Source organism: Astatotilapia calliptera, chromosome 12, assembly GCF_900246225.1.
Source record: "Astatotilapia calliptera chromosome 12, fAstCal1.2, whole genome shotgun sequence".
Taxonomy (NCBI): Eukaryota; Metazoa; Chordata; class Actinopteri; order Cichliformes; family Cichlidae; genus Astatotilapia; species Astatotilapia calliptera.
The window spans coordinates 27,283,018-27,301,569 of record NC_039313.1 but is presented as its reverse complement, the minus strand read 5'-3'; the positions used below and the strand labels follow the sequence as shown (position 1 = coordinate 27,301,569).

Sequence of the window (18,552 nt, the reverse complement as noted above, 5' to 3'; positions counted from 1 at the left end):
ATGCTTTATTTATAGTGTGTTGGTTTTTATTGAGGGGTTATTGAGATCAAAATCCTCCTGATCTCCTCAGCAGTGTGTCCCCCTCCATGCCAGAGAGCTAGCAATTATTTCCCCCCACTGTACATTAAAATCAAGAAGCATTTTTTGTCAAATGTTTCGTTAAAATCAGAGGTTTTTATAGGTGACTTAAGTTAAGTCCCTAATATTCTTTCCAATAATGTGTTTTATTGTTTTCCCCTTGTATTTAACTATATTAAACTGACAGTACATGTTATATTTGAAGTAGTATGTAAGAAGCAGGTAAGATGCTAGAGCAGGGGTCCCCAATCCCAGTCCATGAGGGCCGCTGTCCCTACAAGTTTTAGATCTCACCCTGGGTCAACACATCTGAATCACATGATTAGTTCATTACCAGGCCTCTGGAGAACTTCAAGACATGTTGAGGAGGTCATTTAGCCATTTAAATCAGCTGTGATGGATCAAGCACACATCTAAAACCTGCAGGGACACCGGCCCTCGTGGACTGGGATTGGGGACCCCTGTGCTAGAGAGCTGCCCTTCTTGTCAAAAGGTGTCAGAATCTGAAACCTTTGATTCAGAATATGAATGAGTATCTTTTTACATTTGAACAGGTAAATATCTGTCAAGAAGAGATATTTCAGTGACTATGTTGCAATGCAATCTACTGTAAGACAGATGACAAGAGTCTGAACTACTTTGGTGAGCCTTTAGTCAGTGCAAACCAACTGCCACTAAGCAGCAAAAAACTTATGGCAAAGTGGAAACGCTAACCTGATGGTGGCATCGAAGAAAATCGGAGGATTTTTTGATTGTTTATTTATTCATTTATCTATCGTTTTCCCGAACTGCAAATTGCTTTGTTAACTAGTAAAAGTTGCATTTCCTGCAAAAATACTGGGTGAATGCCATGTAGTGGAAATCATGTGCCAAAAACAGCTGAAGAAGCGGAACTATCTGCTTTATTTCAAAGGGTACACTGAAGAGGAGCGAGAAAGAAAAAAAAAAGCAGAAGGAGCGAGAGCGGGAAAGAAATGCGGCAACAACCACAAGTAGGATTCAAACCTGTGCTGCCCACTCTCAGGGCACCTGCTCATCTCAGTGAGGCAAAGACAGATTTCCTATCCTGAAACAAACGTAATTCATGGGAAAACGGTAAACGGTATGAAAAAAAATTATTTTACCGTGACCGTCAGGAGTGTCTGAAGATATTGGCACAAGGCTCATGTCTCTGGAGTCCCCGGTTTAGAAGATATGACGAGTTGAAAAGTTAAAAAGCTTAATATTTAAAAATGCATAAAAGTTATGAGCACCAAAAGATAGAGCTGCAGGGCTCTAGACTAACTTTTTCCATGGTTACACTGGTGCGCCTAACTTTTTTGTTAGATGCAGATAGTCATTCATATTCTGAATCAAAGGTTTCACAAAAGTTTAGGTGCACACAAATTTTTCAACAACATCGCTTAACACTGTAGTTTTACATGTGCACTTTAAAAAAAATAAAATAATACAGGCAATATCGATATAGGCAATATCGATGTTTAAATTATTAACTAACAGTCTTGTCAACACAAAGTTCTTTATTTGGAGCACCATTCTACAAGAAAGATAAGTTACTGAAAGTCCTTGTTCTTAAAGTGCTTTGGCAGTCTTTGGCAGTAGTAGACATTGTAGACAATGTTAAACTTAATCATCATCTCGGCCTCTGATGATCTGTTTGCTGCTGCCTGCCGCTGAAAGGGAGTGGGGAGAGGGGACACTTGTTTTGCAATTTGGCATCATTTTAAAAAAGTTTACATTTCTTCGCTATTAAACAGCAGAAATTTGGCTTTCTTGTTGGAGGTCATTTTTGAATCAGTAAGCTGTCAGCTTTCAGCATCAACGCGTCCATGTACATGTCGTCAGGTGATAAAGCTGACATTTCACTGATGTGTCGGGGCCGCATTCTGTGTTTACGTCTTTGAGTGGAATCCGTTTAGCTGTTCTCATTTACTGTTAGCTTGTTGGTGGTTGTTGAAATAGTTTTGTGAGGTTTAAACTGAGATTCTGGCCTTTCTGGTAAAATACATTTATATTTAAAAGTTGATTCAGGATTCAATGAATCGATATCACTTTATTCAAGCTGCTCACCTCTCTCTATCCGCCTGCACTTTCAAAAGTACACACTGACTATCTCTGATTGGTTTAAACCATGTTATGGGCATAATGTGTGTCTGCTGTTGACCACGCAGAGACTTCCAGAGTTGCGGAGACCTTTTTTTGTACTAAACAGCTGGTTGCACCAGTGCGACCTAGGATTTTTTTTAGTCACACCATTGAGAAATTAAGTCGCATAAGCGACCAAATTGGTCACACTCTAGAGCCCTGTAGCTGGCATTAGCAGAAATAGCAGAACAGTTTAAAATTTGAATGGTGAAAATAGCACAAAAACTGTGGGAGTAGTTAAGTGTCAAAGATTAAAGAAACAGGAACTCAGTAGGTTGAGTGAACCTATTGACCTTCACCAAAGTGATGCTCACCCAATGAGCTTACTTAGGTGATGTTAACAGAAAACATTGTGATTTCACTGACATGCAGATTAGACTATGAAAGTCTGGATATCTGGAATACGTGTCATTTTCTGCTTCTAAGTTTTATTTTTGACCCAAATGTCTGTCTCCTTTAACTTGCATGTTAAAGAAACAAGACTGCCTTATTTCATCTGTGCAATACTATCAAAATAAGGAACACATTTTAGTAATGCCGAAAAACTAGGATGTGAGGGAGGCTATATGTCTTCCTTTTAAGCTTCACTTTATTGGCTCTCTATTTTAAGTCGTTATCATTTATCGTAAATAAATCCTAATAAATCTCCCCAAATCCTTTTGCTCTCAGACTGCAGGTATACCTGTAGTTCACAGAGCATTCCAAAGTAGAATGGGAAGCAGAGTCTTCATCTTGGACACTAAGATTGCTGGGGATCACAATCCACTGTGCACTGCTCCTCCAGATCCTTTGTTTCACCGCTTTTTTATTCTCTTACTGCTCTAGAGGTTTTTTCTGGTTAAAAGGGACTTCTTCAACCCCATCGTCACCCAAGTCCTTGTTCTTAGTGAGTAGCTGGGGCTCTTGCTAATATTGCAGATCACGCGTCCTATAATATAAAGCCCCTTAAAGGAAACTATTGTTGTGAGTTGGCACCATATAAATGAATTGCAACTGAACTAAAAACAATCACATAAAATTATAGGATAGCATGATGGGACAGTCCAATACTAAGTGGGACTAGATGATACTGAAGTGGGACTAGATGATACTGAATGTCTTTGTACACTGTGATTTTGATAGTGCTTGTGAATAAATTCTGACTGACTTTACCAGCAGAACCGGGAGGTTGACCTGCCAAAGGTGCATCTAAAAACCTCTGTCTGTTCTCTCTGTCTCGGTCTCTACGGTGGTGGCAGCGACGGTGATGGTGGTGGGTTCTCTCCTGGCTTGGTTTTTCCAGGGTGTAGTCTCTTAAATTGACCTCTTGGGGCCGCTGTGGGGTCACAGTTGAGGCTGAGCGCTTCATAGGGCTGGCATCAGGGACAGACTGAAGGAGAAAGACGGATAGAGAAAGCCAGTCAGCAATACATTTTAGAGTTGTTTTTCCCCACAGCTTCATGTAACAACTGCATCTAATTATTTAATCCACACAGTAATTGCCCACTGCTTAATCTGATGAAGAAAATACATTACAGCACAAATGTAATCATTTGACTGTTGTCCCACATGACACAACAAAGGGAGTGAAAACATTTTACATTTAGCTAAAGAATGCATCAGTATTAGGAGCACAGGGCCAATCTGCCCATACAAGTCTGTCTTAGTAAATAGTAAGTAAGTATCAAGATGAGATAAGATAAGATAAGATAAGACTTTATTGATCCCACGACGAGGAAATTAAAGGCAAAGGACCAGGTGTTTCACTCATACCAGTAGGAGCTAATTCATTCAGCTGATTAACCTATTTTAAGATAGAATTAGTTTCAGGTTTTATAACCTTCTGTAGACTTTTCACATATATGGAACACCCAACTGGAATGATCTGTAACAGAAAATTTATTTTAAAAAAAAGTCAAAATTAATAGTGAAGGGTGAATAAGACTTTTTAAGAGACATCTTCTAGTTCCAGAAAAAAACCCCTCTGTATTTAGCAATAGCTAAAAAAACAAACAAACTGATTTTCAGAGGTCAGAAATAACAAAGTACACTAATGTGTAAAGTACAGATATCTAAAATTTCTACTTAAGTATTTATTTTTTTGACTACTTTTTTGCTTTTACTCCCTACATTTTTAAACAAATATCTTTACTTTCTACTCCTTACATTTTAAAACCAGGCTCATTAATTTTGTTTTAACACATTTGAAGGGTATTATCATTTTGTCACTGCAAGTCTTCAAACATCAAACTAATTTGAACCTAAACAGTAACAAATGAATTGCAGTCCTGTTCATTTATTAATTAACAGGGGATGTTGCATTAAAAGAGATGACATGTGCCAAAGTCAGAGGTGTCAGTGTTTTGTTTGTTTTTTTGCTTCAGGTAATTTCAAAGGCAACGTTTCTATCAGCTCAACAAATATCAGCAAACACAGAAACTCTTTGTGTGCAGTTTGTCTCACAATGTGTAGCTAGCTTTAGCTAACACTGTTTTTTAAATGAAGAGATGGAACTAGGTTTCCAAAAATAAAGCGAGCCTTTATTGTGGCTGATGGCATGACAAAAACACTAGAGAACACTAAGGAGAAACTAAGGAGACTGAGAACACTGTGTAAACTAAAAAGACTGACACTCTGTGGAAGAACTATGAAAAAACTATGAACACAGAGTAACTAAGCAGGCTATGAAACAGTGACACAATAACGGAAACTATGAAAAGATGAGGTGAGGATAACAGACAATCTGACACTGACTGAGCAGAAACACACGGATTAAGTACACATAAGGAATGATCAGGTGGGGAGGAGGCAACCCCCCCTCTGTCCCCTTCTGGCTGCCTCTGCCTCAATTTTATCCCACAACTTAGACATTCACATTACTCACACTCTCATTACACATGCATATAGGATCTTGGGGGTGGACACGCTACACGGAATCCAAATTACCATCAGGGTGTACACCTCACCCCTGGCGTCGTTGCCCACCTCTCAATTTTAAATACACGTAGACATTGAGGGCTAGCAGGAGGGGCTATGCGCTTACCTGCTGCTCTCTGACAGGTAGCTCCATGCCCTCCTGGGTTTTAAATGCACCTTAGAACACACATGCATCAACACTACAATAAGCGGGTGGAGGGAGGTTTGGAGTCTTCTCTCACCCCGTTCTCTGCGGCCTGCTGGAGCGGGGGGCTAGGAGGAGGAGTTGGCCCTCCGACTGGGGTCTGAAATGTAGGGCCTCCCTGCTGTGGAGTCGGGTCGGTCTGCTTCTCCCCACCGCAGGGAAAAGGGTAACACCGCCTGGGTCTGGGTGCAGTTCCCCCCTCCAGGGGCAATGTACCTAGACCCGGTTCGTAGAGTACGCTTTATGTCTGTCTCCACGTTGGTTGAGTGTGGAGTAAGTGCATATGAGAGCATGAGGGTGGGAATGGATGTTTGTATCTGTGTGTGCCTGTATGTCTGTGTCTATACGTCAGGTTGGGTATCAGACGTCACCTCTCTGGGGACATATCAGGCCCTCCAAGGTTTGGAGGCCTATCTCCCCCCACCACTTCCCCTGCCGGTGGCGGACTCCCTCAGACATCGGTGCGTTGGTGGTTCTTTGTGTCCGGGGATGGGCGCCCAGGTACACATCGGGCCACTTCGGAGGTGGGGTGCCCGCGGCCTCTCGGCCTGGGGCTTGGTCACTCAGGCACAGCTGGCTGCTGGCGGAGCTCACGGGCGCATCACTGCAACCCCCCTGGCTTCTGCTCCGCGGCTGCTGAGTGACCCCTCATCTGGGACTCTCCTCAGCTCTTTCTGGGACAGTGGGACGGCTGCCCCTCTGTTGGTCTTCCTTGGTCTCTTGTGTTCTGGGGGCCTCTGGATGTCTGGAGTTTTGATCTCCTCCATACCTGCTTCATGCCCTGGAGGACGGGGCAGTGGCTCCCCACACCCTCTAGCACATAGGTGTCAAACTCTGGCCCACGGGCCAAATTTGGCCCGCAGCCTAATTACATTTGGCCCGCGAAGCCATACCAAATTACTATTAGAGCTGGCCTACTGGTATTATACAGCTAATATATATATTGTTTAGTATTAAGCTTTGCTTGTTCCATATTCAGTTTTCCAGCAAAACTTATTTGAGTCCATAAGAAAAGATTCATTCTTATATCTGGAGGAAGTTTTTTTTTCAATAAATATTAATGTTAGCCCACGACTTTGTTCCAGTTTTGAATTTTGGCCCACTGTGTATTTGAGTTTGACACCCCTGCTCTAGCAGATCATTACATGAAGGAACCTTTTAAAAACAAGCGCGTCCATGTTCACGGGTGTACACACGGGAGCTCACACTCACAAACTACACCCTTTTTGGCTCCTACCTCAAAGCACACTGTGCGCTGTCGATCTTACGTGCTGCACAATAATGTTTAATATTTAGTATTTACTGTCATGTTCCCATATATCATTGTGATGTTGTTTATTCTATTACTCTCGTTTTCTTCTGCTTGTTTTCTTTTTTCTTTCTCAACAGGTGATCCAGGTGATCGATATATGTATTTATTTTTTTTTGCTTATTCTGTTGGTTTTTGTTTTTTTGCCCTTCTCCCCCGTCCCTCTTCTCAGCTGTTTTTCTTTCCCTCTTTCTTTCCCCCCTTCTTTCCCCCCTCGTCGTTACAAAAGCACAACTACTGTCCACACCCCAACCACACCTCACCTCACAGTAAATTATCATTTCCATTTTAAGCATTTCCAAATAATCATTTTCCATACTGGCAGTATAAATATACACAGTATACTGCCATCACTACAATATACATGTTTTACACACTCCTTTTGTTGTAAAACATGTATATTGTAGTGATGGCCGCGCGCACAGACGCAGCGGCCCGGAGCTCCTACACTTTTGCACTTTTTTTTTTTTTTTTCAAAAGTCAAAGTCAACTTTATTTGTCGATTCTGCCACATGTACAGGACATACAGAGAATAGAAATTGCGTTACTCTCAATCCCTAGATAAATAGCAAATGAACATTTAAATATATTTAAATATAAAAGTGATTAAAAATGCAAGTAAAATAATTAAAAAGTAAAAATTTAAATAAATACAATTTTACATATAACAAGAAAGCTATACAATATACAATATAATGAGTAAGTGACATTGAGTGTAAACCAGGCAGAGTAGTGCAAATAGGCAAATAGTGCAAATGGAGATTTAGTAATGTACGGTAAGAGAAAGTGTAACAACAAAGTCTTATGAGGTAATGGCAGTCCAATGCTCCACAAAGTGACTGGTAACTGGTGCAGGCCAGTGAGTGAGTCAGAGAGTGTGTGTGTTTGTGTGTGTGTGACAGAGTTCAGTGAGACCGTGGAGGAGAGAGGGGAGAGGGGGCAGAATCGGGAGGGAGTTAAGCTTCCTGACAGCCTGATGGATGAAGCTGTCCTTCAGCCTGCTGGTCCTGGCCTGGAGACTCCGCAGTCTCCTCCCCAACGGCAGCAGCTTGAAGAAGCTTTGCATTGGGTGCGTGGGATCAGCCGCTATGCAAAGGGCTTTTTTAGTGAGACGGGTGCTGTAAATGTCCTGGAGGGAGGGGAGAGAGACACCAATGATCCTCTCTGCAGCTCTCACTATGCGTTGGAGGGTTCTATGACAGGACGCATTGCAGGCTCCAAACCACACAGTGATGCAGCTCGACAGGATGCTCTCGATGGTGCCTCTGTAGAAAGTGTGCATGATGGGGGCTGGTGCTCCTGCTCTTCTTAGTTTGCGGAGAAAGAAGAGACGCTGCTGTGATTTCTTGGCCAGTGCTGTGGTGTTGTACGTCCAGGAGAGATCCTCTGTGATGTGCACACCCAAGAACTTGGTGCTGCTCACTCTCTCCACAGACGCTCCGTCAATGGTCAGAGGAGCATGTTGGGTGTGCATTCTCCTGAAGTCCACAACAATCTCCTTCGTCTTCTCCACATTCAGAGAGAGATTGTTGTCAGCACACCATGTGGCCAGGCGTCTCACCTCACTTCTGTAGTCAGTCTCATCCCTGTTGCTAATGAGACCCACCACCGTTGTGTCGTCCGCAAACTTGATGAAGAGGTTGGAGCTGTATGATGGAGTGCAGTCATGGGTCAGCAGAGTGAAGAGGAGGGGGCTCAGCACACATCCCTGCGGGGCCCCTGTGTTTAAAATGATGGTGCTGGATGTATTACTGCCAACCCGTACTGCTTGAGGTCTTCCGGTGAGGAAATCCAACAGCCAGTTGCACAGTGAGGTGTTGAGCCCCAGCTGGACCAGTTTTTGAATGAGCTGTTGGGGGATTATAGTGTTGAATGCTGAACTGAAATCTATGGTACTGTGGTGCTGTGTATCATTTCACACAGTCTGGGGTTACTTCAATATAATAGAGATGATCTACTACAACTAAGCCGTGGAGATCTTCAATTAACATCCGAGTATCTCATCCCCCCGGAGATCGTCAAGCAACCCCCGGGGCTACCCGCAACAGCAAGCCGCAGGAGGAGACGCTGCGAGCGGAGGCAGAAGAGAGGCAGGCGGGGAGGCCTGTGGGCACGGCTAAAGGCTAGTCCGTTTAAACCACCACTCCCGACCATATTCCTCTCCAATGCCCGTTCAATCCGTTACAAACTGGATGAAATACGACTGCAGATCGCCACTCGACGGACTTTCAACAACTGTTCGTGCATGATTTTTACTGAAACCTGGCTGGACAGCGCCATTCCCGATGTGGCTATTGATCTAGCAGGCCGCACCGCCTATCGAGCCGACAGGTCAGCGGACTCGGGTAAGAAGACCGGCGGGGGGCTGTGCATCTATATTAACAACTTCTGGTGCACGAACGTCACGGTAACGGAAAGACTGTGCAGTACAGAGGTAGAACTGTTGGTGTTAAAGTGCCGTCCATTCTATCTCCCTCGGGAATTTTCTGCCGTTTACATCTGCGCTGTTTACATTCCACCAGATGCTAATGCTAAGCTAGCGTTAGCACAACTGAGCAGCAGCATCAATAACAGCCTGGTAGCACACCCGGACAGTGTCTTTATTGCGGCTGGGGATTTTAATCACGCGGACCTGAAATCTGTACTTCACAATTTCCACCGAAATGTGAAGTGTGCTACCAGAGGAGATAGAACTTTGGACCAGGTGTACACCAACATGGCGAACGCATACAGAGCCCAGGCCTATCCCCACCTGGGTCTGTCAGACCATCTCTCCCTTCTGCTACACCCAATATACACACAAAAGATCAAGAGCACTGGGATTACAACCAAAACCGTGAGAACATGGCCGCAGGATGCTATTCCGATGCTTCAGGACTGTTTCCACTGCACAGACTGGGAGGTATTCAAGGTGCAGGACACTGACAATCGTGTCGCATTGGACAGTTACACCTCCACTGTCTTGGACTACATCCGTTTCTGTGTGGACAATGTAACAACTTGGAAACGACTCCGTGTGTTCCCTAATAATCCACCCTGGATGACACACAGAGTTCAACAACTTATTCGAACGAGGAACAACGCTTTCAACTCCGGGGACCAGGAGGCATACAGTGCTGCCAGGGCTAACCTGAGAAGAGGCATCAAGACTGCCAAGCAGCAGCACAGGAGGCGTATCGAGGCCAGGTTTGAGAACATCACAAACCCAAAGCAGGTCTGGGAAGGCATCAGGGCTATCACGGACTACAAAAGGAGAACACCATCACCCTCAGCCGATAGTCCTACTCTGGCTGAGGACCTAAACCTCTTTTATGCCCGCTTTGATAGGGAGAACACCGACCCTGTCCTGTCCCCTCTCCCCTCAACCGACCCTGCTCCGGTCCTGAGCACTCATGAGCTGAGGCGTGTGTTCCGGAGCATTAACACCAGGAAGGCGGCCGGGCCGGATGGAGTGCTGGGCCGGGTGCTAAAAGACTGTGCTGCGGACCTGGCGGACGTCTTCACCTCTATATATAACACCTCGCTGTCCTGTTCACTGGTACCATCCTGTTTCAAACCAGCAACCATCGTTCCCATCCCAAAACAGTCAAATGTCACATGTCTGAATGATTTCAGACCTGTGGCACTCACCCCCATTCCCGCCAAATGCCTGGAGAGACTGGTCATTAAACACATCAGAGCTGCTTTTCCACCATCTCTGGACCCGCACCAGTTTGCATACAGGGAGAACCGGTCAACTGAGGATGCGATCGCCATAGTGCTGCACACATTATTGAAGCACTTGGAACACAGGAACACCTATGCATGGCTCCTCTTTGTAGACTACAGCTCGGCTTTTAATACCATCCGGCCATATAAACTCCGTCCCAAACTCCACCAACTGGGACTCAACTCCTCTCTGTGCAACTGGATTGTGGACTTCCTCACTAACCGCAGACAGAGTGTCAGAGTGGGTAAGAACACCTCTTCCACCCTTGTGGTCAACACCGGCGCCCCTCAGGGGTGTGTTCTGAGCCCTCTGCTATACACTCTCTTCACCCATGACTGTATTTCCTCCTGCGCGTCCAATCTCATTGTTAAGTTTGCCAATGACACCACAGTGCTCGGACTTATATCCAACAACGATGAGACAAACTACAGGACAGAGGTGCAACAACTAGAGTCATGGTGCCACGACAATAACTTGGTCTTAAACACCAAAAAGACCAAGGAGATCATTGTAGATTTCCGGAGGAAGGGTCATAACAACCATCTGCCTCTCTTCATTGGCAGTGAGGCGGTGGAGAGGGTGAGCAGTTTTAAATTCTTGGGGGTAACTGTGACCGAGGACATGTCCTGGGGCAACCATATCACCTTAGTTGCACGGAAGGCCCAACAGCGCCTCTACTACCTGAGGAGACTACGGAGCGCACACATTCCCAGACCTCTGATGTTGAACTTCTATAACTGTGCCATCAGCAGCGTCCTGACGCATGGATTTCTAGTGTGGTTCCCCAGCTGCACCAAGGCCGACCAGCAAGCACTCCAGCGGGTGGTGAAAGAAGCTGGCAGAATTATTGGAACAATTCTGCCAGAGATTAGTAATATCTTCCCCACTCGCTGTCTGAGGAGGGTGCACAGTATCCTGCGGGACCAACATCACCCTGCGCGCCACCTTTTCCACCTGCTGCCCTCAGGGAGAAGGTACAGGTCTATACAGGCCAGAACATCCAGACTGGCCAACAGCCTGTATCCACAGGCTGTGAGGCTCCTGAATTCTGCCCCCCTCCCCTCTCTGCCCCCCTCTCACGGACAATAACCATATCCAACTTCTTAATAGCACTGAACTGGTTTGCATTGGTGCATTAAATCTTTATTCTCTCCCCCCCTCTTTCTTAAATAGACAACCATCATATCTCACAGTACAATAATATTGAACGGGTTGCATTGTTGCATTTTGTCATGTTTCTCAGGTCTTTGTCTGAATGTCCTATGAACATTACCTGTCTTGTTCTCATGTTGTTGCTAAGGATTGTCTCATTGCACTGAAGTCACACTGGGTTAAATATTTACACTTGGGTTTTAAGGGGTATTTGTTTTTTTTTTTTACGGGTTGTACGGAAGCCCCAAACGCAATTTCATTGTTCTTCGACAATGACAATAAATAAATACTTGACTACTTGACTTGACTGATCAGGGAAAGCGGAATCACATGGGGAAAGCAGCTGATAACAATTAACATAATGACAGGACAGGGGACGTGAAGCTAAATACAATAAACACAAGGATCCTTCAAAATAAAACGGGAAACATAACGAGACCCAGACATGACTCGAACTAGACAAACAAAGAAAACTTGGACATGAAACATTACAGACAAACACACGAAGACTTAACACAGGGATGAGACAAATGGGGAGCTTGATAAATCATGAATTAAAACTGTAACCCAGGCATGGCAGAATGTAACTAGATAAACTGAAATGAAACTAGACTGAAAAGGAATAACAAATACATCAAGAAACTCAGAATACTGTATATGCAGTTTCATTCTACCCACTGCTCGTGACTGCACCGTGTATCGTGCAGGTAGATCACAGGTAGATCGTGGGGTGGATGAGGTTCGTCCTGAGTTCCTGAAAGCTCTGGATGTTGTAGGGCTGTCTTGGTTGACACACCTTTACAATGTTGTGTGTAGGGGTGGGTTTTGACTATCGATTCTAGCTTGGATAATGTGATATCGATTCATTAAAATCCTGAATTGATTTTTTCATATATAAATTTATTTTGCCTGAAACACCAGAATCTAAGGTTAAACCTAGCAAAATTTCAACAACCACCAAACAGCTAAAACAATAAATGAGAGCAGGTAAACAGATTCTGCACAAAGATGTAAACACAAAGCATGGACCCGCTGACGGATCAGAATCAGTGTGATGTTGCACGGACACGGTCGGGGCTGAAAGCCGACAGCTCACCGATTCTGATGCATTGGCGCTTTGTGTTTAGGTCCATTTTGCGCTAGATTCGGAAGCTATAGCTTTTATCTCTCTCCAAACAATATTGACTGAACCAGCAGCAAAAGAAGATCCAAACTATGCTTCACATAACATCGTCATGAATTCCCTCTTACTTTTGCTGTTTTGCTTCCACCATGATAAAAAAATTAAAAAAAAATCACACTTCATGTACAGCTCTCTCTCTCTCTCTCTCTTTCAGTGTACTTCGAGAACAGTTTCCCATCAAAAATCTCTGTTTTCTGCATTATTTTCTTGCTTACTACGCACAAGTCTAGCGTTGTTTACAGCGCTGTCGGACGCTGTGTTTTTTTTTCTTTTACTTACTTAGGAAAAGAAAGCCTAATTTCTGCTGTTGAATAGGCTACTAAACAAATTTGAACTTTTTAAAATTATGCAAAATTCCAAAACACTTAGCTATGTCTCTAATAAAACCTCTGTAACTTTGCTTTGCTTCACTTCAGCAGCATCAGGTAATGTTCATATATTGATTAATGGTTTTCTTTTGTTTTTGATCTACTGCAGAATATTTTTAAGGTCATCTGCTATAAAATCCCATGTCAGGAAAATCTTCATGTTTTTCTGTGTTTTAGCCTCAGATACTTTGACACAAAGGCATCTGCTGTGATACTTACACCTTTGAAAAATTCTAGCAAGTGTCAGCTTTCCTTTTTATAGATATAAAAATATGGATATGTACTGATAAGTGATCAGAATTATAAGAATTATAATATTTTAAGAATGACTTGACAGGCTCAGAAAAGTCAAAAATAGTGAGATATCTTGTAGAAGGATGCAGCAGTCTCAAAATTGTAAAGTTTCTGAAGCGTGATCATCGAACAATCAAGCGTTTCATTCAAAATAGTCAACAGGGTCGTAAGAAGCGTGTGGAAAAACCAAGGCGCAAAATAACTGCCCATGAACTGAGAAAAGTCAAGCGTGCAGCTGCCAAGATGCCACTTGCCACCAGTTTGGCCATATTTCAGAGCTGCAACATCACAGGAGTGCCCAAAAGCACAAGGTGTGCAATACTCAGAGACATGGCCAAGGTAAGAAAGGCTGAAAGACGACCACCACTGAACAAGACACACAAGCTGAAATGTCAAGACTAGGCCAAGAAATATCTCAAGACTGATTTTTCTAAGGTTTTATGGACTGATGAAATGAGAGTGAGTCTTGATGGGCCAGATGGATGGGCCCGTGGCTGGATTGGTAAAGGGCAGAGAGCTCCAGTCCGACTCAGACGCCAGCAAGGTGGAGGTGGAGTACTGGTTTGGGCTGGTATCATCAAAGATGAGCTTGTGGGGCCTTTTCGGCTTGAGGATGGAGTCAAGCTCAACTCCCAGTCCTACTGCCAGTTTCTGGAAGACACCTTCTTCAAGCAGTGGTACAGGAAGAAGTCTGCATCCTTCAAGAAAAACATGATTTTCATGCAGGACAATGCTCCATCACACGCGTCCAAGTACTCCACAGCGTGGCTGGCAAGAAAGGGTATAAAAGAAGAAAAACTAATGACATGGCCACTGTTTTGGAGGAAGGAAGGTTCAGGGTTTCAGTAGTCATCATCATGGGCTCATCGGATTAGAATGAGAATAAGCAGTCGTCATTTGCAGGTTTTGTCGTTTTATTGTATAACAGGTAAAGGAAAGAAAGACACACATGGACTGCTCTCTCTAAAAAGGACATAAAGTATGATTTAAGTAACTCAAAATGATACATGAACTCAGGAGACTCAAAGAGAAACTCACCTCAGCTGCCGCCCCATGTGGGAGTGAAGAAAGAGTGAGGGGTAGGTGAGTGCAGTCCTTATATAACGAGTGACAGGTGAGTGCAATTAAGGCCAAGCACCACACCCAATCAAAGGTGAGGAAAAGAAACAAGGTGCATCTGGTGAAGTGAATGTGCTGAAAGGTGAGCCTTTTCAACAGCCGCCCCCATATTTCTACTGAGAAATATGTTCAAAGGATTAAAGATGCTCTTTTTCACAAAGCGGGGGCAGAGGAATCAGACATGCTACAGGTCTACTATAGGTTCAGGGGGTCAACCTTGAGGTCGACAATGCAGGCCAGACAGTTCAGGGGGCCGACCATGTAGCCAGCGGTGGCGTCAAAGCAGGTCCAAATGCCAACCACGTGGGATGCAGCAGCAGGCCCAGACCTGCAGACCATTGGGCAGTTTTGCAGGTGCTGGGGGCAATGTACGGGGCTTGGCAGAGGCAGGACCAGGTGGTGCAGGAGCAGGCAGCGCCCTGACCACTGGCGGAATGGCAGCCACAGGCAGTGGAACTGGTGATAGTGGCACTGCCGGTGATGACATAGGTACTGCTGCTGGTAGAGTATGAAGAGGCTGAATGAATTCAGAGCCATCAGCGGACACAAGGATGTGCTGGAGTGGTTCTCCTGAACCTGAACTGGAAGATGTGAATAAACCTTGGGCATGCGTGGAACTGCTCTGGGGTTGGAAGTCTGTGATTGGACCTTGGAGTGTCCATCCTAAGCGGGTTTTGACTGCTGCAGGAGATCCAAATGGTCCATGTCTAACTGGTGCAATAGGCGTAATAAGGTGGGTATGATCAGAGCCTATGAGCAGTAGTGGAGCTGCTTTGTTAGTAAAGGTTAATGGGATACCTTGAAGATGCTTGTATCTCCATTGAAGAGAGGATACGGGGTAGGTGTGGTCTGAAAGTGCTAAGTGACTTGTAGCGAAGGCATTATTAATTGTGTAAGTTTTCTCTGGATGTGCGATGGGAGAAATCTGGAAACTTACACAAGAACCTTGAATGGTTTCAACTTCTTGATGGACAGTTCTGAGTGATAATTTTTCAGCTTTCCCAGTTAGGTGGAGATGCTTAGCTGCAGATGTCAGAAGCATGGTACGTTGGGAGCCATCGTCAAGTATTGCATATGTTTCCAGGGTTCTTTTGCCATTACGCAGGAGCACTTTCACAACCTTTAAAAGGACACTAGGGCGATCGCTAGGTCTATCAAAGTACAGTGTCCTCACTACAGGATTAGTTTCAGTTCTAGGTCTCTGATTCACCTCACATAGGATCTGTAGATGTCTTTCCATGCAGGTGGCACATGCTTTCCTCAGATCACACTTCGCAGCCTGATGAGTTCTAGCACAACGCCAACACCGTTTGTTTGTCTTTATCCAGTTTATTTTCTCATCCTTTGTCTTCTGAATAAACTCGGGACACTTACTAATGTGGTGTTCAGGTGAGCGGCAATATGCACATCTTGCCTTAGTCATTATGATGGGTTGTGCTGCCTGTACAGGATCGGATGCATTTGTCCCATGTAATATTGTTGTGAGTGGAGAGGTGTACTTATGGGCAGGTCGTGGCTGGTTAGAGGATGAAACAGGACTGTCCTTTCTTGGTTGACACTTGCATTCCATTTGCAACCAGGATGAGAACAAAGGTAAGTCATACATCATATCTCCTTGTTCCCTGTAAATGTGCCGTTTGAAGCGACTGGAATGCTCTGCGGGCAACTTTTCAAGTAGGCGATCGACATGGGAGCCACAATTTAGTTCTGTCCGTCCTTGATCACCCATAGTGCTAAGCAAACCAACTAAAGCTTGTACACGAAGAGCAAAATTATCAAGACTCTGACCATCACCTGCTCTGATAGGAGGCAGTTCCAGTATATTCTTTAGCTCTTTCAATGCCAGCTGTCTTGGTTGCCCATAACGCTCATCAAGAGCTTTGGTGGCTTGAGTGTATGGGTCAGGAGCATAGGAAAAGGAAATAGCTAACCGTTTAGCTTGGTCTACTTTCAGATGATCGAGAAGGACATGATATTTGAAATGCTCTGTCTCATGAGGGTCAAGCAGGTTAGTAAGGGCCATTCGTAACAGCCTATACTGGATTTCATCTTCTCTGGTAAGGTCTGGGAAAGAAGGACCCTCAAGCTTATACACATGTGTTCTAGTGCTAACAGGGTGACTAGAACTAGCAGTAATGGGTACTGAAGGGTTTTGTGCATGCAAACCATCAGATGTAGCTGGTTGCTGCTTTACAGGAGGGTGCTGCCTTGGTTCCGGAATGCAGACAAGAGGTTGAGCGGGGTCTTCATCTAGATGAACAGCAGGTTGAACACATGAAATCTGGTGGGGACCTTGCAGTGGTGTGGCCAGGAAATTAAAAGGAGTCTCATCTGGTGTAGGAAAAACTGGTCTAGGCAAACCACTTGAAGGAACTGCAGCATCTAATATTGTTGAATTAGGGAAAGGAGGGCTAGCAGCCAGAACTGCACCAGAGTGACGGCTAACCTGGGGGGGCTGAGAGGGTGACTGACATGTTGCTGGATCAATCACTGGGAACTGCTCATGTTGCTGATGTGTTTGGGGAATGGCTTGTAAACCGCAAACAGAGGATTTGCTTTCATCAGAGACAGTGTGAATTGAAGATCTGGAGGAACTGCGAGAATGGGGAGGAGATAACTGAATCATGAATTGCCTAATCTCCCTCATTGTCATCAGGAGTTCCCTCATGACCTCATCTTGGTTGGTGGGTAAAGGAGCAGGGGATGTCTCTGGTTGTCTTTCTGACTCTCCGACAGGATCTTGCAGCCCATGTGTGTATGTGTCACTATGCTGGCATTCTGTTTGACTCTCTGTCTCACATGTAGCTCTTCTAGCTCCAGGATACTGAACATCATACTGCTGCAGGTAGGCAGGAGGTCGACTATCACGACTGGATCTTCTCAAACCTTCAGTCAATGGCTGCTTTGAATCCATGACGCTAATACCACTCCGGCTCGGAGGACCATGTTTTGGAGGAAGGAAGGTTCAGGGTTTCAGTAGTCATCATCATGGGCTCATCGGATTAGAATGAGAATAAGCAGTCGTCATTTGCAGGTTTTGTCGTTTTATTGTATAACAGGTAAAGGAAAGAAAGACACACATGGACTGCTCTCTCTAAAAAGGACATAAAGTATGATTTAAGTAACTCAAAATGATACATGAACTCAGGAGACTCAAAGAGAAACTCACCTCAGCTGCCGCCCCATGTGGGAGTGAGTGAGGGGTAGGTGAGTGCAGTCCTTATATAACGAGTGACAGGTGAGTGCAATTAAGGCCAAGCACCACACCCAATCAAAGGTGAGGAAAAGAAACAAGGTGCATCTGGTGAAGTGAATGTGCTGAAAGGTGAGCCTTTACAACACCCACCTTGTTCACCTGATCTGGACCCCATTGAGAACCTGTGGTCCATCATCAAATGTGAGATTTACGAGGAGGGAAAACAGTACACCTCTCTGAACAGTGTCTGGGAGGCTGTGGTTGCTGCTGCACGCAATGTCGATGGTGAACAGATCAAAACACTGACAGAATCCATGGATGGCAGGCTTTTGAGTGTCCTTGCAAAGAAAGGTGGCTATATTGGTCGCTGATTTGTTTTTGTTTTGTTTTTGAATGTCAGAAATGTATATTTGTGAATGTGGAGATGTTATATTGGTTTCACTGGTAAAAATAAATAATTGAAATGGGTATATATTTGTTTTTTGTTAAGTTGCCTAATAATTATGCACAGTAATAGTCACCTGCACACACAGATATCTCCCTAAAATAGCTAAAACTAAAAACAAACTAAAAACTACTTCCAAAAACATTCAGCTTTGATGTTAATGAGTTTTTTGGGTTCATTGAGAACATGGTTGTTGTTCAATAATAAAATTATTCCTCAAAAATACAACTTGCCTAATAATTCTGCACTCCCTGTATATCTAACTGATACCTCTTGACCTCATGCACTTACTCAGGCTCTTTCCCCACCAGAGAGGTGACATCCCATGTCCCAAAAGGTAGTCTCAGTACGGAGGAATCGGTCCACCATTTAACACATAATACATCCAACCCCTACAGAAACCCCCGAGAACATGGGTCACACAAACCCCTCCACCACGATAAGATAGCGATTC

The 18,552-nt window shown here is 44.4% G+C and overlaps 2 protein-coding genes across 16 annotated transcripts in view; both read right to left on the bottom strand.

Moving 5' to 3' along the window:
• Window positions 1–18,552, bottom strand: part of LOC113033089 (voltage-dependent N-type calcium channel subunit alpha-1B-like) — a 321,621-nt gene that overhangs the window by 6,534 nt on the left and 296,535 nt on the right. For all 15 annotated transcript variants that reach the window (XM_026186433.1, XM_026186426.1, XM_026186427.1 and 12 more), the window contains one exon: window positions 3,376–3,592. In XM_026186433.1, the coding sequence (XP_026042218.1) occupies window positions 3,376–3,592 (217 nt within the window). The remainder of the gene's footprint in view (window positions 1–3,375; window positions 3,593–18,552) is intronic.
• On the bottom strand, window positions 14,499–17,650 carry LOC113033091 (uncharacterized). Its single transcript, XM_026186436.1, has 2 exons — window positions 17,627–17,650; window positions 14,499–17,551 (listed from the first exon to the last, which is right to left on the bottom strand). The coding sequence occupies exon 2, from the start codon at window positions 17,369–17,371 to the stop codon at window positions 14,735–14,737; it is 2,637 nt and encodes an 878-aa protein (XP_026042221.1). The 5' UTR covers window positions 17,372–17,551; window positions 17,627–17,650; the 3' UTR covers window positions 14,499–14,734.

Excerpts from the sequence above, each read along its gene's own strand:
- LOC113033091 (XM_026186436.1), bottom strand. The coding sequence starts at position 17,371 with ATGGATTCAAAGCAGCCATTGACTGAAGGTTTGAGAAGATCCAGTCGT.